This window comes from Pipistrellus kuhlii, unplaced genomic scaffold (assembly GCF_014108245.1).
Source record: "Pipistrellus kuhlii isolate mPipKuh1 unplaced genomic scaffold, mPipKuh1.p scaffold_m20_p_10, whole genome shotgun sequence".
In the NCBI taxonomy this organism is placed as follows: Eukaryota; Metazoa; Chordata; class Mammalia; order Chiroptera; family Vespertilionidae; genus Pipistrellus; species Pipistrellus kuhlii.
In genome coordinates, this window is record NW_023425405.1 from 10,647,073 (window position 1) to 10,672,264 (window position 25,192).

At 42.4% G+C, this 25,192-nt stretch overlaps 1 protein-coding gene across 1 annotated transcript in view; it reads left to right on the top strand.

Annotated features, from left to right (window-relative positions):
- Window positions 1-318: 318 nt before the first annotated feature.
- Window positions 319-25,192, top strand: part of SND1 (staphylococcal nuclease and tudor domain containing 1) — a 447,851-nt gene continuing 422,977 nt past the window's right edge. Inside the window, exons 1-2 of the mRNA XM_036426056.2 lie at window positions 319-453; window positions 21,767-21,916. Coding sequence (XP_036281949.1) covers window positions 376-453; window positions 21,767-21,916 — 228 coding nt within the window. The 5' untranslated portion in view covers window positions 319-375. The remainder of the gene's footprint in view (window positions 454-21,766; window positions 21,917-25,192) is intronic.

The window sequence follows — 25,192 nt, forward strand, 5'->3', positions numbered from 1 at the left end:
ATCAGCTCCTTCAGCGCTTCCTGGAGTTCGCCTCCACTTTTGGGACAGAGGGGCGGGGCTTCTAGAGCTGGGTGCCTATTGGCTGGAGGTCGGGCAGGCTCTGGGTGCTCATTGGCCAGGGGGCGGGGGCGCTCTGGCACGCTTGCGCGGCGAGTAGAACGTGTGGCGGCGGTGGCGGCGGCGGCAGAGGCATCGCGTCTCTCTTTTCGATCCCAGTCTTGCTGCTGCTCCTGCGATCGTCCGGCGCGTCGGTCCCGTTCATCGTCTGCAACTCGCCGCCAGTCCCGCGCGCCTCGCTCAGAGGCCTCTCAGCAGCACCGACATCCACACTGACACCTCCACGCCGGCTCTCTCGCTGTCTTTCCATCTCTACACATGGCTTCCTCCGCGCAGAGCGGCGGCTCCTCCGGGGGACCCTCGGTCCCCACCGTGCAGCGGGGCATTGTCAAGATGGTGAGAACCGGGGCCCAGATGCCCACAGCACTGCCTGTCTCCGGGCGGGAGCCTGGCGCTGGCTGTGCTCTTCCCCTCCCGCCAGGCTACAGAGTCTCTCTCCCGGGTCCTCCTTTCCTCTGCCCCCTCTGGCTTCACTTTTGATCCATCCTCCGGATCCCCTCTCTAGAGGGACCCCGGCATGGACTCCCCTTCTGTTAGCCTCCTGGACACCCTGGCATCAGGGGTCACACTGTTTTCCGTGGTCGCGGCACTCAGAGTTAACCTGAAACAGACCGAATATTGATTAACGGAGATAATTGGTTGATATCTGTCTTACACCCCCTCATCTCCCTCCCGTCCTCTCTCCATTTTGACATTTGCTGAGCAGTTTGCAGTTTTTTCTTGAGATCTTGACATCCGCTCTTCCCTGAAACTCTAGGGGTACTTGGCCATCTTGAAGCTTTTCTGTTTCCTGTGATGTCCAGTTATTCCAAGTTTTCTTGCTCTGTGGCTCTCATTTCCCTTCTTTTCTTCTTGGGTCAAGTCTAAGTCCTGAGAGCTCCTGATATTTGTGCTCCCCCCCATCTTTTTGACCCTTAAGATGTTAGGCCGGTAGGAATCTTAGCGATCATTGTTCTCCCACCCCTTACAGTAACTTGCCTAAAGTCACATGTGGTTTGGTTTGGAGCCAGGAGTTAGAGCCCAAGTGTTCTGATTCCCAGTCTACCAGCTTTAACACTATCGATTTTATGTCCTCTCCCTACATGCTTGGATTTTGAATTCAAAACCCTGTAAAGTTCATTTAAAGTAGAAAACTTTAGCTCCATGATCATTTTAGAATAAAATTCTCCTTACCGCTTCCCCTCTGTTGTCCACCTCCTAACCCTCCCAGATCTCGGCAACCTGACATTTCTTAGCTGTTACCAGATTTTCTGGTTGTGATGACGGTAAACTTCCAGGTTTTTGTTTCGGATTAAATTCTGAACTTTTCCATTTGGAACAGCAAAAATAATATCCCTTATGTCACTTTCCCCCCCAAAGCTCCACAGTTTCTTGTTGTTGTTGAAAGTTTAAGAAACATTCTATTTTCTTGGCTTATTGTCTTTCACAAGGATTAAAATGCTCCTCCGCTTGTGCGTGCGTGTGTGTGTGTGTGTGTGTGTGTGTGTGTGTGTGTAAATTAGATGTCAAGATTTCTCTTTCCCCCTCATTCTCATGTATTCTTTTCTTAGGTGATATTCTGCACTAGTTGAGATCCATAGGGTTTTCAATATTGTTTCCCCCCTTTATTTGTACATAAATGGAGAGTCAGAATTTACCAGACACTGAATGGACTTTCCACAGTGCACATGTTTCCCCTTGGTTGGAATATTGACCTGACCCATGAAGGGACTCCTCTTCCATTAGCTTTTTCATTTGCACCGATCTTTACCTTTAGCCATAGAGCAAAGCATGGCTTGAGGGACTGGTGGTGGGATTGGCAACAGTGAATGGATCTCTCAGTTTTTTTTTCTCCTTTGCTAAAGCCCCTCTTATTTGTGGGGTCAGAGTGGAATGAGGATGAACATATTTTTTGCTTCTGCCAATTCTGGAAGCTTCCAGGGGCATCTGGAGTCTATAAGGTCCCTATGCCTGCTCACAGATTTCCCCCCATGGATACTGAATATCAACCATCACTTGTTTATCAAGGGTCATGTATTGTGCTGAGCATTTTGCTTACATTATCTCATTTAAAGTAGATAGGATTATTTGATACATATTACAGATGTGTAATCTGAGGTTTAGAGAGAAAAAATAGTTTATTGAAGGGCAGGCGGTTTTTATTTTTAATAAGAGGCAGACCTGGGATTCGAACCAGGCCTGTCTGCCAAAGCACATGTTCTTCAACATGGTGCTATGATGCTTCTGACTGCAGGGCGTGAATTTGTAAGGGTGGGACCAGTGATGCATGACTGCAGAATTGCAGGCTGTCATTGAGCTGGGGAAAGATTAGATGTTTTATCTCGGAGCTGCTATTGTGGTGAGTGACTTCATTTGGTGTTTCTGTTCTATTTGTGCACAGCAGTGTGAAGCGGAAGACATGTTTGAGTCTGAGAAGAGGCTTTTAACATGCAGTGATTGAGTAGTCATTGCCGTTTTTCTGTGACCAAATTCAGGGCATGAGTGAGTGAGTTCCAGGCAAAGAGTAGGGGAGGGAAGCTGGGTGAGTTGCTGAGGGACAGGCAGTTTGTGCCAGGCTTACAGTCTTGTCTGGAATGAAAAATGGACCGCTGGCAAATTGCTCCATGTGAAGCTGTTTTGCTAAGCAAAGTTGTATTTTCCTGGAGAGTAATCGTTTCCAGTGGTACTAGGAACTACTTTGTAAGAACTCTCCAAAGGAGGACAGGGGAAAGCGAGGAGGAAGTAATTTGATGAATAGGAGAACTGTAATCACTGTTTCTCTGCCTTTGGGGAGAGGGGCAGGCACTGGAACGCAGACTAACCAGAGCGTGCTCTTCAGGTGAGTCCTCTGGATTTGTCTGGACTCAGGCAGAGCTGAAAGTCCGAAAAGATCGAGGTTTGAGGTTTGCTGCAGCGAAGAGGAATAGCCCTTCTTCTTCTTTTTTTTTGTCTTTTTTTTTTTTGTCAAAAGAACAGATTATAGGGCCATGAAAGGTGCAAGTATTTCTGGTCTCTGCCTTGTACTCTTAGTAAGTCCTGTGCTACTTTTTCTTTTTTTTTCCCTTTCTTTCTTTCTTTCTTTCTTCCTTTCTTTCTTTCTTTCTTTCTCTTTCTTTCCTTTCTTTCCTTTCTTTCTTCCTTCTTTCTTTTTTAAATCCTCACCGGAAGACATGCTTAGAGAGAGATGTGAGAGAGAAATAGCATTGGTTGCCTTCCTCACATGCCCTGACAATCGAACCCACAACCCAAGTATGTTCTCTGACTGGGAATCTTCAGTGCTCAGGAGGATGCTCACCTAACTGAACCACTCTGGCCAGGCAGTTCTCTTACTTTTTTAAGGCTAAAGAAGAAAGAACTTGGGAATCACATAGTAAAAGGCCTTTACATTTGACCAGTTTTTTAAAATGGTGGTGATGGTGGAGGAAGTGTTCGCTGTTTGAGTGGCAGCAGAGGGACAGAGCTGGTTCTGGAATGTGCTCAAGGAGGAAGTGGGCAGGAGGTTCACACAAGCATTGTGGAGCTGTTCTGTTACTGAACAGGCGGTAAGGATGATGGAAAAGCGGGAGGTGGGTTTATATTTTCTGAGTTGGGATGAGACTGGCAAACATGTGGGCAGACAAAATATAACCTGGAAAAGTAAATGTGCCTGTCAAATCAGTTACTACTTTCTCAAAACCCTAGAGGAGTCTAACTCTGGGTTTCTCTGACTAATTTGCTGGACAGTATTTAGCTGCAACAGAATATGGTCAGCACATGCTAAACAGAGAAGGTTGGGAGAAGTCTTGGGGTACTTAGTGTATAAAATTTAGTCACACCACTTAGCAGCTACAGAGAGATGTTGCACGTCTTCTTTTCAATCCGGAGCCCACGCTGCTTTCGCAATAGCAGTTCCTCGAATCTCCTGTGCTTATCAGAAGCGGCCTTGGAAGTAGCAAATCTTATCTTGCTTAATGGGTGGAAGGCCAAAGGGAGGACAGTGCCAAATCCTGGTTTCCATTTTACCCTGATTCATTTAATTGCCTCCAAAGGGGAAATAAATCCCTCTGCCAGTCTTTGGCTTTATGTTAAGAACCGTGATTCTCACTAGGTGACTGTGGCAGAGGTCCACCTAAAGGAGGGAGGAGATGGCCACAATTTTCTCTTTCCACAGGAATTCTACTGCCAAGTTGCTGTAAAGCAGGAGTTAGACTTTCTGGTGAGCAGCTTAGTAGAAATTTCTCCAGTAGGTAATTTCCTACAACCCGTAGGAAATGCTACCTATCCTATATAATAAAAGGCTAATATGCAAATCAACCCAAAGGCAGAATGACTGGTTGCTATGATGTGCACTGACCACCGGAGGGCAGACGCTCAATGCAGGAGCTGACCCCTGGTAGTCAGTGTGCTCCTACAGGGGGAACACGGCTCAGCCAGAAACCTCTCCTGTCTCCACAGCTGGGCTAAGGACTCCTCGGGGGATATCTGACTGCTGGCCTAGGGCATCCCCCCAGGGGTCTAGGACTGTGAGAGGGCGAAGGCCAGTCTAAGGGACCCCCCCCCCCCCTCCAAGTGCACTGGGTCTCTAGTAATTTATATAATTTTAGTTAAGTATCTCTTAGGTTTCTGAACTAAGAAGTATGTGTCTTCCCAGAGTGTAGTGTGCACCGAGAGTAGTAGGTGCTAAAATGTTCCTTCCTTTGTGCACTTTACCTCATGCAGGCTGTGAAAGAAAAAAGAAAACCTTTCCTAAGCTACCGAAACTACCCTTATTCTACTCATAGGGACAGACAAGGGAGCTGAATGATACTTTACAGAACCATTTGCAAAGAAGTAGATAGAATATGATGGAAGACTTTTCCCTGCAGTCTTAAAATTGCCCACTTCCCAGCAGGTAACATGGTAACTTTCAATGAAGATTTTAAGTAACATTGTTTTTACTACATCTTCAAGGCTTTCTGCCACTTTTTCAGTGTGAAAAGGAAGCATCTGTTTGGCTCTAGTTATGCTAATAGTGGCTTCTGCCATGTGCTAACTAATTACATAGATTGATGAGCAATCATATTTCCTTTCTTTCTTGAACACATATTTTTTGATCATCTGCTGTGTCAGGCTCTGTCTGGGTATTGGAGTTAAAAAAGTAGATCGGAATCCTTCTGTTAAGGTTCAAGGAGGAGAGAGACAAATAAGTAAATAAGAAATAAGCATGGTAACATCAATAGTGATTTCAGGTGGGGGAATTGGGCAGAGTGGTTGGGAAAAGGGGAAGGGGTGGCTTGTTTAGGCAGGGTGTTTCCAAAGGGTTCTTTCAGCATTTGCTCTGAGATGGGATGGACAACAGAGAACCAGTCACAGAGGGAGGAAGTGTGTGCGGGCTCACTGAACAGCAAGTGCAAAGGCCCCAGCGTCGCCATTGATGATTATCTTTAGTGTTTTTATAATAGCTCTTTACTTTCTTCCGAGTTCAATGTTCCACTTAGATGGTATGGGTTTAGTCTCAGTTATTACTGTTTGTGTTTGACGGTGATAAAAGGCAGAAAAGCAGTGGAGGCGGTCATTGTTCTGATACTCTGGTGTGATTAACAGCTGATATTTAATCCACTGAATAAATGTAAACTGGCAGCCTGGTAAAAACATATCTGCTTTTGTTCATATTCATGTTTCTTACAGGGCCAAGGCTAAGGTTTTTTTGTGTGTTTTTAAAAATTTTTTTTTTTATTGATTTCAGAGAGGAAGGGAGGGAGAGGTAAAAACATCAGTGATAAGAGAAAATCATTGATTGGCTGCCTCCTGCATGCCCTCTACTGGGGATCAAGCTAGCCACCGGTATGTGCCCTTGACTGGAATCGAACCCTGGAGCCTTCAGTCCTTAGCTGATGCTCTATCCACTGAGCAAACGGGGTAGGGCAAGGGTAAGGTTTTTGACATCCTCTTAGCCACTCCTGCATATTCCCAAAGTCACTACAGTTATCCCCTGCTTTTATGAAAAAAGGTGAGAAATAAGAATGGCATTCAGCATTTGTTGTGTAGCATTTGTTCTGAAGGCAGCATGCACTGTGAGCAGCCAGTGTGGCAATGCAGACTCCTTCCCCAGAAATCACACTCAGCGCCTCAGCATCAAGCTTCCGTAACTTTGAACTGTGTCTTTGAGCATCTGTATTTCATCTTAACTTATTTTGTGCATCCCTTAGCAAGATGTGTCCTAAAGTATCAGAAAAGCCTAAGAGAGCGATATGTTTAGTGTAAAACTGGATGTAATTAAGCATTTTTATTGTGGTGAACAACAACAACAAAAGACATTGCATGTATTGAATTTTTTGTCTGGGAACACTCAGTTTTTTTCATGTAAGTTAATGGTAATTGCTTCTTGATCTCATTTCAGCTTACGTAAGTTTTTTTTTTTTTTTTTTTTTAATATATTTTATTGATTTTCCACAGAGAGGAAGGAAGAGGGATAGAGAGCTAGAAACATCGATGAGAGAGAAACATCAACCAGCTGCCTCCTGCACACCCCCTGCTGGGGATGTGCCCACAACCAATGTATATGTCCTTGGCCGGAATCGAACCTGGGACCTTTCAGTCTGCAGACCGACGCCCTATCCATTGAGCCAAACCGGTTTCGGCAGCTTACATAAGATTTCATAGGACCATAATACTTTCGGATAGTAGGGAACACCTGTACCTGTCTTCCAATGGAGGGACCTGGATGAGAAGATAAATGCCAAAAGCAGGTTCAGAGTGAAGTAGCAGTGTTTCATACTTCTGTTGCTTGGAGATTGGGATTTGGGAAATAAGTGAAAATTTTAGTTTTCATTTGTAAGTTCAGAAGAGAAAATTGGCTGGGTTTTTGAATCCAGTTAAGAAGGTGTGCACTCACTTCTTAGCATGGGCTGGCTATTCACCTTACATGTGTGGTTCTAGCAGTGTTGTAGTAGATATCCTTTGGGGTCTGGTCTTTGCTTTTATGTCTCTAAGGAAGAGCCGACATAAATATTGTAGGAAATTCTTTGTCTTGTCAGGGACAATGAGTAAAGTAAAAGGAGTCAAACTTTTTTTTTTTTTTTTAATATATTTTATTGACTTTTTTTTACAGAGAAGAAGGGAGAAGGTTAGAGAGTTAGAAACATCGATCAGCTGCCTCTTGCACACCCTCTAATTGGGGATGTGCCCACAACCAAGGTACATGCCCTTGACTGGAATTGAACCTGGGACCCTTCAGTTTACAGGCTGATGCTCTATCCACTGAGCTTATGTAGCTTTTTCTCTTATTTCTTGTTGGGAGATGGATACACACCCTGGTTCTGTTGCTGCTCCCTCTCGAGAGACTGACACATGCTTATTGTTTTTACAGCAGAAATTGATACTCACAGGTTGTGAACATTTGATGCAGATGGAGTGTTGTGAGATTTCACTTATTTTCAATTAGACTCAATATGATAAATTAATGTTATGTTTTTCTCACTTAGTTCTAATGTTTAGGGGGAAAAAAAAGAACAGTGGTTTCAGTTGGCATTTAAAAAAATTTATTTTTTGATTTTTTTAACTTTAGGAAATTACAGAAAAATAAACCTAATGGAGATGTGGATGACATTTTCAGATATCATTTTTGAGATGTTCAGTTTGCTCTGTACACTGGGCTTGACACATTTTCTCTATTTATATGCTTATGATGAGCGATTTAAGGCACCATCTCTTCTCTCTTTATGCCTTAACACATTTTGAGGTGATTTAAGTGGAAAGCAGCCTGCTTGGGATGTCCTTGTAACAACAAATCCACGTGTAATAGGAGGAATTAAGGAGATTTGGGGAAATCTGTGCTTCAGGTTAATTTATTAATGTAATTTATTAACACTCTCCCTGGGAAGCAATCTGGCAGAGAAGAGAGAGCCTTGGCTTGGGATTCAAGGGAGACAAGTTCTAGTCCAGATGCTGCTGTTCTCCTTCTGGTGATGTGGGATAAGATTCCACCTGTCAGACTTGACTTTTTGCTTGAATGAGGCAGATGGATTCATTGTCTCAAAGCTCCTTCCGGTCCCAAAAGTCTGGATTGAATAAGAAACCCTATATTACATGTCTTTTAGGCATGACGAATCAAAACTGAGAAATCTCATACCTTATGGTGGGCTTCACTTTGAATTGCTGCTTATTCTGCAGGAGACATGTTTTCTGTTTCTATTGCTTGCTTTTCTCGGGGTGGGGGAAGTTTTCTAGGGTGGCAGCGGGAATGGACAGGTGGAGTGAGTAGATAGAAGTGAGCCAGACCGGTTTCTGAGTTGAGTAGTGGTATTAGGATAGACTAGTGGGAATGGATGTTTGAGACCTGGAGGGACACGGTGGCAGTGGGTTTTACTTACCTAGTCTCACCTCTGCTTCAGAACACCTTGACCTCCTGGTGTATTAGGTCTGAGAAGGGCGGGGATGAGAAGGAGTGCTCTGGGAACTTGTAGCTCATGGGGAGAGGTTATATGCTGGCCCTGCTCTTGATTGGGCGAGTGTGGTGGGAGTGGGGCATAATAGAGTGCTGAGCTCTGCTTTCACACTTTGAGGTGAGAGCGTCTTCCTGCAGATCATTCTAATGGTCTTTGGCAGATCTTTTCCACTTCCATTTAATGTGCAAGTGTAGCAACTGTGTTCATCTATTTTTGGTAGTTCCTCACATGGTTTCTTTTTTGAGTTTACTTTTTTTTAATTTTTATTGTAAGACTTCTTAAGTCCTTTTGGGGAGTAAATTTATAGAGTAAGAAGGAACTCATTGATTTCCTAAACAGGTCTTTTTTTTTTTTACAACCACCTAGAAGGTAGTTCAGAGGCATTGAATTAGAATCTCTGTGAGTGTATTCTGAGAAACTATATTTTGAAAAAAATTCTGGATGGTGGTTCTGAAAGGGTTGATTTGGGATTGATCCAGGGGCTGGTGTTTGAGACCAGCTACCCTTTTAAAACTTCTGTATGGGATGTAGTTGAAGGGGCAGGACACAGATGATAAAACATGTATGTTGGGGCAAGTACACCAGAATTTTATACGAGGGGAGGACAGTAGTTTGTTTCCTCTTTTTAGCACTTGTCTTGATGGTTCCCAGGACACTTTGCATTGCTTTTAATCTACAGCTCAATATTGGGCTGATGTCCTTAGAGTCCTTTTACTGTGATTCTGGGATCCATTCCTGGATCATGACTGACAGCTGAGAAGTTGTTTTACATGCCTAACTTAGTACATACCAGTATGCTCATTAAAAAAAATGTTATTACCCTTACTTTTCAGAGAGAGTGGAAAAGAGGGAGGGAGAAACATTGGTGTGAGAGAGACATTTGGATTGGTTGTCTCCCACACACTCCCCACCTGGGACTCGAAATCAAATCTGCAACCCAGGTACATGCCCTTGACTGGGAATTGAACTCATTACCTTTCAGTGGTCTGGTTGATGCTCTAACCATTGAATCAAGCCGGCCAGGGCCAGACATATGCTCACTCATTTGCCCGTTTTCTTTCTATTCACATAGATTCCCAAGATCTTCCAATAATTTGGCACTAATAATTTAGCACTTTATTATGATGGAAGTCTTTAGTGTTATCTACAAACATGAAGATTCTGTGTTCCTCACTTTCTGCTTTTGTAATCCTTAATAGCCACACCCTTGGTCCGGTCCGTTTGGTTTGACTGTGTGTATCTATCGATATTCTGTTTCTTGTTTATCAGCCCCATTCTTTAACAGCAACAGCAAAACCTCAACTGACCTCCTTCCTGGTCTTAGTTGTTACTTTTTATTCCGCTAACTTGTCTAATATGGCAATAAAAGTTTCTTGTAATTCCTTGTAATTCCCAAGTCTTCAAAGTCTTTTGGATTAGGGAGCACATTTTTCAGTTTGCTTGGTGGCCATACCTCATTCTGACCAGCAGTTTTCAGGTTCATCCTTGAATTTCTTCAAAATGCTCAGGTGAACACATTCCAAAATTAGTAATTAAAAAATATATATATTTTATTGATTTTTTTTTTTTTTTTTTTTTACAGAGAGGAAGGGAGAGGGATAGAGAGCTATAGAAACATCAATGAGAGAAAAACATCGACCAACTGCCTCCTGCACACCCCCCACCGGGGATTTGCCCGCAACCAATGTACATGCCCTGGACCGGAATCGAACCTGGGACCTTTCAGTCCACAGACCGACGCTCTATCCACTGAGCCAAACCGATTTCGGCCAAAATTAGTAATTTAATGGTTATTTATATATTTTAGTTAACATTATTTAATTTATTGATTTTGAGAATATGTTTATTTTTAAAGCTGGGGACAGTGAGACAAGGAAGGACTTAGGACAGATGAAGCTACAGAAGAGAGCCTAGGCTAGCCTGCTTTGGCTCACTGAGAAATCAGAGAAAAGGGGGCCTGAGAGGCATGTTCAAGGGGTGAGCTAGCTGCCCATGTCAAGTTGCAAGTCTTGTGGGAACCTTTAGAGTTTAGGAGATGCACACCTGGGGGGAAGAAGTGGGTGAAGGGAAAGGCACAGGAGGGAGAGAATGCCTGATATTTAAAATTTGGACTTAATATTTTAAACAGTATAGATGTAAAGTGACATACAAAAATCTCTCCCTGTGCCCTTTTTACCCCTCATTGCTCTATCATTCATTCTCATTCCCCTAAGTAAATGTGCTTCTAAGCCTTCTTTCATCCATATGCTAGTATACCTCTCCTTTTTTTTTTTTTTTTTAAAAGAAACAAACGGGGTCATACTGTGTGTGTCCTGCAATTTACTTTTTTCTTTTTAAATTATTTGTCACGACTATAATTATAGGTCCACCTCGTTCTTTAAGATTGAGAAGTAGCCCATAGTTTGGGTGCACTTACTCATGCAGTCTTTTCTATTGATGTATGTTTTTTGTTTTTCACGGTGGATTCTTATGTGAGCATATAAGGACACCTGATAAGTTTTGTGAATTTAAAGATGTTCAATTTGAGGTTATATATGTTTACTATTTTGGGGGTCTAAAATGTCCTTTCTTTACTTTTAAATACTTTTTATTGAAGGGAGAGGGAGAGAGAGATAGAAACATCAATGATGACAGAGAACATTGATTGGCTGCTTCCTGCATGCCTTCTACTGGGGATTGAGCCTGCAAACTGGGCATGTGCCCTTGACCTGAATCTAACCTGAGACCCTTCAGTCTGCAGGTCAATGCTCTATCCAGTGAGCCAAACTGGCTAGGGTGTCCTTTATTTTATAAACAGTGTGATGGCACTTGCTTCACTTAATGTATTTGGCGAGATAAAAAGTGGATAACGTGCCAGTCCCTATTTTTGAGGGGTGGGGCCAACTTGACTTGCCTGAAGCTTGAGTCGGGGGACCATTGTTATGGACGAACCCTGTGCACTGGCAGGTGGGGAACTCTTCTGAACTTAAGAGGTGTCATCCATTGTACTGCTGTTTAGGATGAAACAAATCCAAGTAATGTGGGAAAAGTGTGAGTAGTAGTTGTTATTCATTGGCACAGGTGTGGCTAGGTAGGCAAAAATACAGCAGACAAAGTTCTGGCTCCTCCCCCCATCCTCCCAGCAACCCCTAGCCTCTGGTACTTCAGGTTCAGTTTGCATTTCATCTCCCTCCTCCAACACTCTTATATCACTCTCCCCCCCCCCCCCCCAGCACCCCCCCCCCCAAAAAAAAACAAAAAAAAACCACACACACAAAAAACCCAAAACAAACCACTTATCACAACTTGAAGTTGATATTTTTAGGACAAATTCTTCACTATAATGTAAAATATTCTCTTTGCTCTAAGGGGGACTGGGCAATCCAGATTTCTTTGGGGGTTTTTGGTCCTCTTTGCCAATTCCCCCAAACCACAGGGAAGAACAGCCACAGTCTCTTACCTGGCCTTGACACCTTTGTAAGGACAGGTGACTTATATCTTAGTATGCCCAGAGGTGTTTTGGTTTACACCTGTTGTCTTGGCATAATTACCGGTAGTACCCCTTTTTACTCCCAAAGCGTCCTGATTTGAGTGATAAAATATATATTCGTGTGCTTAGTAAGAACAGTTACTAATTCTTTCTGGGAAAAAGAATGTGGGGTGGCACAGTTCACCCCGATATAAACAGCAGGTGGATAGTTCTGTAAGCCTAGCTAGTAAGATGACTTGGAGGAAGAGGGACTTGTGGCTGAGAAGAAAACGATTTGGGGAGAGCAGGCAGCCTAGGCTGGAGACCCCAGGCTGTACATTTGATCCTGGATAAAGCTGTTCACTTGAGGCAGGTAGCTTTGTCTTATGGTGAAAAGGGAGACTTGAAAATTTAAATACTTGGTTTTTTTGGAGAATGGGTTGGATAAATCAGATATGATATTTTTCAGATCTGTTTTTGTTCTTAAAATCTTTTCTGGGGAGATGGTGAAAGTGACAGGACTTGACAGAGGTAAAGGAATAAAGTGGATGAGATAAAAATGAGGAGAAATGGGTAAATACTGGTGGGAATATTCGTAAAAGCAGCTGTGAGTAAGTAATCTGTATTCCATGTGCGAGGTGAAGGCAGCTTGCCTGAAGTGACAGCAGGTCCTGGAAGTTTGGAGGAGAGAAAGGAACCATGAATAAGGCTTCTGAGTTTCTGTTTCTAGTCTTTGAAATACACTAACGTGATGGTAGTGAACTTTTAAACCTTATGAATTCTGTTCCGGGAGCGGGGAGGGGGGATTCCTTTGTATTATAGCTTTGAATACCAAAGGGGCATTTTTATTTTTGGCAACAACCCCAAACAGTGGCTCATTATGCCAAGTGCCATTGATCTGCTTACCGAACAGGACTCTCCCGGGCCTTCATGAAAGTGGTGTAGTCTGTTCCTCCCTTTCCCCTGCCTTAAGGGAGAGGAAACTGGGACCTGGGTCCCGGACTCTGGCTGAGGTCTGTTCTATGTGTGGTAATTGCTTGTGTTATTACCCTTGGCAGGTGAACCCTTTCACAGCGCAGAGGCTGGGAGGCTGTCTCTATTATTTAAAAGCCCAGTTATCTTGTTAAACACCTCTCCTGAGACCTCCCACAGCCTCTCTGTGGGGCACAGGCCCAGCTCGCTTTTAACCCTGCCCTGCCTGCCCTTGTTAGTCATTGTGAGCCTCGCTCTAGGAGAATAACTTTCCTGCCTCGCAAGGCAGTGGAGGGTTGCTAGCCAGACTGCTTGGTTCCATTAAATTCTTAAGAGGTCCTGTATGGGCGCTCTGAACGAAAGTTTCTTACTCTTGATTCGGAAGAAAATCTATTTCTTTGATTATCAACAGGAGAATCTGAAAGCCAGTGTAGAGAAGAATAAGCAGTGAAGATAACATAGCACGTTCCAGATCAAGGCATGTAGCCTTTTGTTTAACTCCTTGAGGAGGTGTGAAGCTCTGAAGGCGCTTAGGGGGCTCTGGGGCTCTGCCATATCGTGGGGGAAGGAATGACTTACTTGTTTTTTAATTTTTCCTTTATGACTGTCTCTTTTAATGATGAGATTCTGGGATGGTGCCTTAATTTAGCAATAAAGGACTCTGAAATATTTATGGTAGATTTGTGATTTGTACCTCTTTATTTTGACATTTAAAATGGACTGTCAACATTTCAAATAAGAAGAGTTTCCAAATAGGTTTGGAAAATAAAGCCCAGAAATTTAATGCTCTTTATGGGTAGCATAGAATTTGAATTACTTTAAGTTCTACAGTCAATTCTGCATATAAACCAAAATAAATGTATTAGATATTCCTTAGAGATGATCCACTCTGAATTGTATTGAGTGTTATGCTTAATAATTTAGTTTCTGTATTGCTGTAAGTTCTAAAAATATGCGCATGACTTTGCAGAAGCACATTTGAGGAATAGTGAATGCCACAAACCTTCATTTCTCTGGGATATTTCAAGATCTCAGGTATACTTTTTAAAAATATATGTGTGTTTTTGTTATTTTAAAAATTGATTTCAGAGAGAGGAAATGAGAGAGAGAAAGAGAGATAGAAACATCAATGATGAGAGAGAATCATGGATCCTGCCTCTCACAAGCTCCCTACTGGGGCTTGAGTCTGCAACCTGGATATGCGTCCTGATTGGGAATCGGCACTGTGGCGTGGTTCATGGGTCAATGCTCAACCACCGAGCCACAGGGCTGGTATACTTTTATTTAGCTGTATCTGGTACCCAAGCCTCCTACCCTGCCTGATAGATTAAATAGAGAAGGTAGCCGGAGACTGGGATGGCAGGACACAGGCTTTATTGGAGGGAAGAGTACCGCTGCTGGCTGCTTCCAGAGAGAGGGACGGAAGAGAGCGAGGGCTGGGGTACAAGCACCTTTAAGGATAGGGGATGGGGCTTAGGGCACACTCAGCACACGCTGATTGGTGATTAGGGACCTAGGGACTTAGGAATGGGGGCTTAGGGTATTTGGCAGGTGCTGATTGGTGGTTCAGAGCTCAGGAATTTCTGGCCGCAGGTAGGGTTTATATCTGTCCATCAACTGGAGGAAGGGAGGATCTATCACTATTAAAAACTAAATTTTTTATTGTTGTAAGTATTATATATCCCCCCCCCCTTTTTTTTTTTTAAATCATTGATCTCTTCTAGCCCATCCCCACCTCCCACCTCAGGCCTTCACCACCCCATTGTGTCTGTGGGTATGCATATATGCATACAAGTTCTTTGGTTGATCTCTTCCCACCAACCCACCCTCTCCCACCTCCTATCCCCTTTTTATCAGTGAGTTATGATTTGATTTTTGTACAGTGTACATTTTGCTCAGAAACACAGCTATGGCAGTGCTATGAGGAGGAGAGATAAGAGATGACAGCAGCTACAGCCACTGTAGGTAGGAATAGCTGCTCTCTTCCCTCCCTGGATCAGGAATTGGGGCTGAGCTTCTCTTTCCTCCAGCCATTGGGATTGGGGAGGAGGTGTCAGAGTTTAGGGGGAAGAATCAGTGGAAAAAAATATCTCAGAACCGACTGAGTAGCCCCTGCAGCATAATCTCAGGCTTTCCAACCTGCCTTGTCACCCTGCTTCACCTCCATTTGCCCTAAAGGGAGGAGGAAAAGTCTGCTTGCCACCAGGAATACTTTTTTCTTGGATTTCCTTAACAGAAGAAGGAAATTCTGTTGTATTATAGTCTTGAATAACAAGGGGCATTTTTATTTTTGGCGGCAACCCCAAACAGTGAATCATTATGCCTTGCATATGGCAGTGTTTAATAAATGTTGGTTTGATTTGGGGCAACCAGCTCATGGAAGCTTTTCTTGCTTCGTGTTTTAGTCTCTGACATCTGCTCTGCTGGCACATAGACATGGAGATTTCAATTGGGAAAAACATATAATCAGCAGGTAATCTCAGATACCGTTCTACCAGACAGCTCCCCAAATGCTCATTTCTACGTGTGACATCAGGATTGGGGGATTTCAGCTCTAGTCCTTGCTCTGCCATCAATACTTTATTTTAAGCAAAAGTCACTCTACCTGTCTTGCTTGCTTTTTCATCTGTAAAATCAAAGGGCACTCAGATTAGATGTTCTCTGCATCTGCCTTTTCCCTGTATAGATCTTTATAGTTCTCCTGAGATTTACTAGTAAACTCCCCTATTTCCAAACTGAGCCCCAAACTGTGGTACAGTTGGCCTGGGAGCGGCCATTTAAGCTTGTCTCTCCTGAATGTGCTAGTTCACCCCGAGGGAGTGAAATGGCACGGCCCGAGGCCATGGGCTTCCAGTTCATTACGTGAATGCCGGGCTCTCTTAATCTAGCTTTCCTTCTTGCTCTTGCCAGAAAAAAAAGGAAGAAGCTGGCTGAAGAAGCTGGCTGTGTTGGCGAGTATCCTGGGAAAGTCCTTCCAGACCACACAGCTTATGTTCTTTTGGGATTGCTTGCTCTTTGTCTAAATGACTTTTTAATTTTCAAGAGATGATTCTTCCTGTGGAGGCAACAGCTCTGGCTGATAGGAAGCTTTTTCCTGAAAGACTTTCTGAAATTTTCTCTTAGTTTAGTTTCTTTTTAGTTGTTCCTGCTTTGATTCTGTTTCCTTAGAATTTTTCTGCTTCATTAAAGTGTACGTCATAAGTTGTTGTTAGCCACAACAATTCCTTCTTTATCCTCTGATGGTATTTTCCTCCCTGGCTTGCTGCTTTGTCTGGCGCTCAGCCCCTATACCTGCAGCTTTTGGGTTGTGGCGGCTGTGGGCTCCCTGAGGGCATTTTGGACCTTTCAGCCTAACTTTCTGGTTCTCCTTTCTGTGTCACATAGGGAAAGGATTCCATTGTACTTGCTCTATTGTTCTCAGAAAGCTTGCATTATTTCCAGTCATTTTTACCTTTTAAGAGCTTTGTAGATTTCACAGCAGTTTTGCTTCCTCCCTGTGACTTCAGATCTTGTCATTTCCAGAGGACTTGAAAGTTTATAGTAGCCTTCCATTCTGTGGTGAATCTCCAAGTCTGACTTTAGGTTCTGAGTCAGCTGCTTTTTAATTTTAATTTTATTTTTTGTTAGTACTCACCCAAGGATATTTTTTTCCACTGATTTTTAGAGTGAGTGGAAGGGAGGGAGAGAGGAAGAAACATCAGTGCGAGAGAGAGACATCGATTGGTTGCCTCCTGCATATACCCCTGACCTGGGCCCAGGATCAAACTGCTGCCCAGGTCTGTGCCTTTGACTGGAAATCCAACTCTTCGGTGTGTAGGCAGATGCTGTAACCATTGAGCACACTGTCCAGGACAGGGCTGCCTTTAAAAAAAACAAGCACAATATTTTTAATTTTGATGAAGTTCAATTTATCTTTTTTTGTTTGTTTGTTTCTTGTGTTTTTTGTGCTTTTTCAGGTGATATACCTAATAAATTATTGTCTAATCTAAGGCCATGAAGATTTACACTTGTATTTTCTTGTAAGAGTTTTATCAATTAACTCTTACATTTAGGTCTCTTACATCTTACTGATTATAGTTATGGTAATTGCTGGATGATATGGTAACTCTTGGTTTCACTTTCTGAGCAAAACCTGTACCTCATACCATGTACAAAAGTTAACCTCATTGTTTTACATATGTATACCCAGTTCCCAGTTTTCAATTCTTGCGCCGTTAAATTATCTTGGCACCCTTGTTGAAATTCAACTGACTATAAATGTGTGGATTTATTTTGGGCCGTTTTTTTGGGTAACATTTTAGTGTTGTTCACTAGATAGCTGTCCACATTCTTCATATTGGCAAATATTGCTAAGGTATACCTGTTTTATCTTAACAGGTTCACATAAGAACTATTATATCATAACATGATGGTAGACCTGTTAAGCCAGTCCTTGTAGAGCTAATAAGATGCTCTTGGTTAATATGATTCCATTCTCAAACCAAGATGATTTTGCTTTGGGCTGTGAAAAAAAATCCTGGCTTCATTGACATGCTTAAGAATTTCTGTACCATTGCTTTCTTTGCCCTAAATATAGTGTGGTTAGGTTTTTAAGAATTATTCTATTTTCTGGTGTCTGTGGTCAGGAAGTTTAAGAGTAAAATGCACCAAATAGTTTATAAGGATCTAATGCAGATCTAATGTGGTGTTCCTGTTGCTGAGCAACATTTTAGTGGCTACCCATGATGAGTAAATCTCCTAGTAAACCTATAAGTGGGTTTGAACAGTTTGAGTCTCCATTTTCCTTCTCAGCTGGCTTATTTCAGCCTTTGTCACCATCCAGTGTGTGCCCTGAAGCCAGTTCCTCTGAATCACACTGAGTCCCTCTGCAATCTTTCTTGGCAGAGCTGAGCAATGTCTAATCCATAACCTCAATCAAACTGACTCATTGTGACAGCTATTTTCACAAACCTCCTAATGTGTCAGGTAGGACCGAGATCATTTTTCTAGAATGTCACTTTATTAATGTAATATGATGAAGCAGTTACCATATGACTTGCTTTTTATGCCTTATAAATTAGCGATTAAGGATAATTACCGCATCCATGAAAGTTTGCAATATGAATCAGTATAGCTTTGGCAGAACGATTACCCATGACACTTTCCTCTCAATTTTAATATTTCTCTGAAATTAAAATTTTGATAAACGATATTTTTTATTTATGTTTATTGTTTGTCTATCTTCCCCCAGTAGAAGAATGTCAGCTTTCCAGGATCAGACATTTTTGTCGGTTTTATTTCACTAAAGTGAGCCATTTGCCTGAAACAGTGCCTTCCACATAGTAGGAATTCATAAATTTCTATTGAGTTAATAAATGATAAATGAATGAATCAATGACCGAAACTCTGAAAATAATCAACTTAGATGTCAGGTCTTTCACAGAGGAAAAATGACTTGTTTTGATGTCATATGAGACAAAAATTGTTTGATATATAGACTGTGGTTCTTTTTCATATTTTACTTCAAGACATTTTAAGTATTTTTCCCCCCTAGAGGCTGTTTCTCCTTGGCTTTATTTGCTGGAGAACCTTAGGTAAGAGAAGGTTATTAAAATATTTTTATTGAGGAAGAACTTGAGTGAAGACTGTTGACCAGTGAGGCAGGTGGAGAGAGTTTAACAGCACTTGGGAGATGAAATGGAGAAAGTTCAAAACAAATGAGACCTCCTTTCTGCTACTTTGGTCCTATAAATACTAGGAGGGAGACTGGTTCTTCTCTTATAGACAGGTCTCTCTTCTGTGATGGTCTGCAGAGAGACTTTCTTCCTGCCTCTGTGCCAAGGCTATGGTCAACTGAGGGGGAGAGAGTTACAGAGGAGAGATGTACATGAGTCAGTTCTTTCCTCTTAGGCCAATGGTCTGCAAACTCATTAGTCAACAGAGTCAAATATCAACAGTACATCGATTGAAATTTCTTTTGAGAGCCAAATTTTTTAAACTTCTTCTAATGCCACTTCTTCAAAATATAGACTCTCCCAGGCCGTGGTATTTTGTGGAAGAGCCACACTCAAGGGGCCAAAGAGCCACATGTGGCTCACGAGCCACAGTTTGCCAACCACAGTCCTGGGGGAGTAGGGGGGTGTGGGGGGAAGTCCCCTCAGCCCAGCCTGAGCCCTCACTATCTGGGACAGCTGGCTGCTAACTGCTCCCCGCCCCCTCTGGCCTGGTTGCCCTCATCTGCTCCCCCGCCCTGGCCTGGTCACACACCCCCCCCCCCCCCCCCCAGCCTGGTCGCCCCATGCAGCCTGCTATCTGGTTATTACTGTGATGGCATCCTGGGCAATTTGCGTATTCCTCTATTATTAGTATAAGTTGGTATAAAAAGTGTAGAGGAACCTATAAAATATAATTCATATCTCTGCAGTATTAATTCAGTCATTGACTATTGTCTGAATGGCATTATTTGGAGTAATATAAAAGAAGTTCAGATAGCAGTTTTTAGAATTACATTTCCAGAGAGTGGAGCGTATACAAAGGAAGCTTTGCAAAATTCCCATGTACAAGTTGTCTACCAAAGGCCTAATGGGACTAGGATAATAGCTACAGCCCCACTGTTCCCCAGGAACCTAGTGTACTAGGAAGAGGTATTAGAGGTAATACCTTCCTGATGTATTTAGGGGAAAAGGGGGACTCTTCTTGTCATTCATTCTGTTCCTGAGCTTTTCAGTGACCTTTGTCAGACCTGAGAAATAAGGACTGTATCCTAGCCTGGGTTGGTGCTCACTTATCAGAGTTTACGTGATTAGCCAAGGTGAGTTTTCTTGTAAATGGGCCTTAGTGTTCCATCTGGGCTTACCAAGAGGTACTGGCTCTCCTGGGAGTGCTTCATTACTTTTTGTGAAAATTTGCCTAAAACTGAGGAGCAGATGCTCTGATTTTTCTGCTGTATGTAGTTGGGCTCTCCTCAGCCCTGTTTGAAATTTTGGAATGAGTGATCTCAAGTGTAGGTATTCTAGAATGTGCTATTCTTATTCCTGCCACTCGTGAAGAATTAACTATAAATGAATCAGAGCCGAGCTCTCTTTCTTTTCTTTGGTCCTTCTCATTTCAAGAACATGAAGCAGCCTCTGCCTTAGTAGACATGTTCTTCCCTGGCTTTGCTTTGCTTGAGAGTGTGCCTTATTAGAATGTCAGTTCCTGGGATTATATCCAGGGCATGGGTTCTCAAGAAAGGCTGTAGCAAGGGTGTTAGGCTGGAAGCTGTAAAGTTTAATCGCTGGTCACACCTGATCAGAAAGGATAAAAATGAAGAGCATGACTTGTAACTGGTAAGGAGACAGTCTTTATTGTGTGTGTCATGGTGTAGCTTCAGTAATCTAAGGGAGGAGTCATTAAGACCAAGGTCTGTGTGCTGAAGGTATTGGGGATATTTAGACATTGATTAGAACACTATTTTTTAAAGAAGTTTGAATCTGTGTATTTGTTGGACAGAGTTTCTGTAAAAAATAATAGAATGGATAAATGAATTGTGGTAAAGTTACACAATGGAATAAATACTATATAGCTGTGAAAGTGAATAAGTTAGTGTTTCACATCATTATGAGTTCATTTTACAAAAAAAACACACAAAACAATAAAACCCCTAACAAAAAACAATGAGCAAGAGAAGCAAATTAATGATGGGTACATGTAGTAGACTAAATTTATATAGAGTTCAGAAATAGGCAAAATGAAACCACACTGCTTAGCGATGTATACTTAGATGGCAAAGAAAGGGAGGGATTGTCACAATGACCAGGATAATGGCGGTTGGGAGAAGGAAGGGGGGCTAAAGTAGAGAGAGTCATGAAGGGGATCCAAGGTTCTGGCAATGTCTTCGTCTTAACTTGGGTGGTGGTCACTCAGTTATTTGTTTATCTTATTTTTTAACATGTACATTTATGTTTCAATGTACTTCCATACTTATGTATTAATATTTTATAACTTAAGAGTGTGTGTTAAGGTGGAGAGGTGAAGGAATTGTCAGCTAAACAGAAGTGTATAGGAGAGACTTCCCTTTGTACTCCTTCCCTTCTTCCTTTGATTCAACTTCCATTTCCATGGACTGTTCCTTTACTAAGAACTCCAGATTGGCAGAACTCCCTAATCTTGCATCTATGAACTTGTCAGCAGCTCTTCTTGTTTTTAAGCTTGGAAATGAGGGTCTTTCAGATCTAGTGAAGCCAGTGCTTGAGCTCAACTGTTCATTAAATCATGTATCACTGAGCAAAGACAATGTGAATAGTTGAATAGTTTGTCATTTTTCCTTTACTCCTTTTCTTCTCTTCTTCCACTTGAAATCATCCTTTCTTCTTCCCTGCAAATGTTTAAAAGTTAAATACCAATGAGCTTCAGAACTCTTTTCACAGTTGCAAGGGGATTCTATGCCTGGTATCTTTGGTTAGAGAGATAAAAGGAGCTGCTGTGCTTAGGAGCCTTAAGGTGCTTCCTAGATTTTTCTGCTTCAATCATCTAGAACATGAGTTTTCTAGATTATTTTTATATTTCTCTCTTAGCCTGGACTATGAGTGCTTTGTCCAGTGGAAGTATGAGCACTGCACTCTGGTCGCACTGCTCTTAGCTTCTTCTGATGGTGTGGACCTTCCATTTCTTCTGCCCTGGAATGGAATGTATGGATGGAGACATTTAACTTTTGGAATGGAATGTATGGATGGAGACAGTTACTCACTCAACAAATATTTAAGTGCCTTCAAGGTGTCAAGTTCTGTTCTATATGCTGGGGATACAGTATTGAACAGTCTATATTATGGTGCTGTTACCTCTAGATCACTAATTTTCCCTTATTTTCCTCCTCACCCACCCTCAGGTCCTGTCAGGATGTGCCATCATTGTCCGAGGGCAGCCTCGTGGTGGGCCTCCTCCTGAGAGACAGATCAACCTTAGCAACATCCGAGCTGGAAACCTTGCCCGCCGAGCGGCTGCGGCACAACCAGATGCAAAAGATACGCCTGATGAGGTAGGTTCTGCCAGAGGCCTCCCTGAGGCTGCGGACCCAGGTGGTAGCCCAGTCCGACTGAAGGCTGATCTGCACTTTCTGTTCTGTATATTTTGATTGTTTTTATATCACAGGAATGATGACCCTGGACATACCCACAGTGTCTTGCATCGGTTTGTACATATTCGCTGCCCTTGGTGGCTTTTTCTCATACCCTTCGCCTTTCAGGTTTGTCTGTTTTCACACCTACATCTCTTGGAATAGATTAGAACATTTCCTACGTAGTCTCAGCCACGTGAGGTTGGCGTTGGTTTTGGCAGAGCTCTTTTATTAATTTATGTTTGAATTCTCCACTCACATTCAAAATTTAGAAGGGTATTCAGTGAAAAATCAAGCTCTTCTCCCCAAGGACTATTTACGTTACTAGTGTTTTGTGTCTTCTTCCAGAGAAATTTATTGCCTGTGCAAGTACTCTCATTTTTCTAAATGGTAGCATACTATAAACACTAAGCCTGTGCTTTATTACGGATTCTTAATCTGGAATCCATAAAAATATTAGAACTCTATGAAGTTTGCAAAATTTTGTGTAAACATGCATTTTTAAGGAAGGGAGCTTTTTATCAGTTTCTCAAAGCAACTGTGGCTCAATACTAGTCAAGAACCATTGTGTTAGGGTGATTTGAGAAACTTCTGAGCTTTTACTCCACCATCCCCTCCTTATCCCTTATCTCCTTACCACGAATGCCTAGGTACCTAGCCTTCCCTGTGGCCTGCCTTGGGCTCCTTCAGGTCTTACCTCTCCAGGCATCTGCTACGAGTCCTAATTTGGTAGTCTTAATTGTTTAGTCTTTTTGGTTTCTATAATTTCAAACATCAGCTCTTGTCTCTCCTTTAGTTGTGCTTTGGCTTTCAGAAATGAAATTTCTGGATTCAAATTATTTTTTCTTTGTCCCAACTTAATGATATTGGACAAGTTGGTATCTTAGCTGTCCTCTGTTATTCCCTGACATAGCAGCTCATGGGATCTTTTATTTAGGGAAAAGGTTTAGTTTTTTTCATCTCTAATAAAGAGTATTTTGTTTGAATTAAGAAGGCAGTGAAGGCCCTAGCTGGTTTAGCTCAGTGGATAGAATGTTGGCCTGCAGACTGAAGGGTCCCAGGTTCTATTCCAGTCAAGGGCATATGTCTGGGTTGTAGGCTCGATCCCCAATAGTGGGCGTGCAAGAGGCTGCTGGTCAATGATTCTCATCATTGGTGTTATTATCTCTCCCTTTCTTTCTGAAATAAAAAATATGTGTGTGTGTATATATATATATATATATATATATATATATATATATTTAAAAGAAGGCAGTGAAGCAATTTTATTTTAATTATTTTAAAAATCTTATTTATTTATTTATTTATTGTTTATATATATTTAAATCTTTATTGTTGAAAGTATAGCATATGTCTCCTTCCTTCTCTCCCTCCTCCCTCCCCACTGACCCTTTCTAGTCCAGATCCGGATGAAGCTGGGGCTGTGAGGGCTAAAGCAAGAATGATCTTCGTGAACGATTAGGCGGGGGTGGGGGTGGGTCAGGGCCAACTCCTAAGGAACATCGAGCTAGCTTCTGGTTGAGCGGTGCTCACCTCCCTGCTGTCTTCCCCCACTCAGCCAGAAGCTGGGCTCATGGCAGGCGGACATCCCCCAAGGGGTCCCTGAATGTGAAAGGGCCCAGGCAGAGCTGAGGGACACATCCCCTGCCCAGTGCACGAATTTCATGCACGGGCCTCTAGTATTGACATAATAGTCTCTTTGCCTTTTTTCTCCTTCTGATCCTTTCAATATATGCTCCCAGATCTTTTTGAAGCATACTTTTATTTCCTTGCTCAGTATCATTCCCAGACTTCAGTGATTCCTCATTACCTCTGTGAGAAATTTAAATGCCTTAGCCTGGGAGTCAAGCCCATTTGTGGTTTGACTTTTAGTTTCTTACTGACCCTTTTCCGGATGCTAAATCCCAGCCATGCTGAAAGCATTAAGAGCCACTTACGTTTTGCCTGCTCGTGCCTTGGCTCTGCTGCTTCCTCCATCAGGAGCTCCTTCTGCATTGGTCCTGGTGAACACCTTCCATCGCTAAAGAGTCAGCCTCCTGAGAAGTCACTCCTGACATTTCTTTTTGTCCTATTTTTGGTGCTGTCCTAGCATTCATAACATTTTATTGCATGTTTATATATCCTGCTGTACGGAGGCTCCTTGAGAGAAGGGACCTTATCTCTCATCATATGCCTAGTCAATGCCTGATGTGAAGCAGGTGTACAGAGAATGCACATTTACACGAACAGTGAGGAAAAGAACCGGCGTATTTCTTTCTGGGGAATCAGTGGATTGCATAATGTGGCACTGCCCTTGTTTTCGAACAAGTTGTCTAATATTTTCCCATTCTGATAGAGTCAAGGACATTGTTACTCACTTCCCTTTGTTGTACTATCCCAAATATCATTCACTTGATTATTTTTCTGCTTTCCCTCACGTTACCCCTTTCAAAGAAACTCAGTTCTCTCTCCTAAGTTTTGTGGCAACAAAAGCAACCCCTAGCGTGTCCCCAGGCATCACTGTGCTGTTGCAGACTAATCCCCATTGTTGCCTCGCTGCTTCTAGGCAGCCCAGATACTGCATTGATTGGCAGTGTGGGAATTATATATTTATTTCCTGCAGATTTACTGAGCTCCTCTTATGTGTGAACTTCTGTTGGTTTCATGAGGAATATAGAAATGAATGTCATAGTCCTGTGCTCAGTGGAAGTTTTGAGAATTGGGGTGTGGGGTGGTTGGAGCAGAGAGAGATTAGTTACACATGCAGGTGGTACAGTGGGATGATCAGAAGAGAAGGAGGGCTGAAACTGGTTTGTCTCAGTGGATAGAGCATCAGACTGAAAGGTCCCGGGTTCAATTTCGGTCAAGAACATGCACCTTGGTTGCGGGCGCATCCCCAGTAGGGGGTGTACAAGAGGCAGCTGATTGATGATTCTCTCTCATCGATGTTTCTAGCTCTCTATTCCTCTCTCTTCCTCTCTGTAAAAAATCAATAAAATATATTAAAAAAAAAAAAGAAGAGGAGAGAAAAGAAGTATTAAATATTGGACCAGGTACAAAAGTAGGTAGCTTTAAGGTTTTATATTGCTATGGGATTTAATCTTGTTTCAGTAGTTCAGAAGTTTGTCTGGTCCAAAGAAAAGATTGGAATTTTTAATTTTATCATGGTAGACATCAGAATTTGTTTGAGTCTAGGAGTGGAGAGCAGGCTGCTAGATT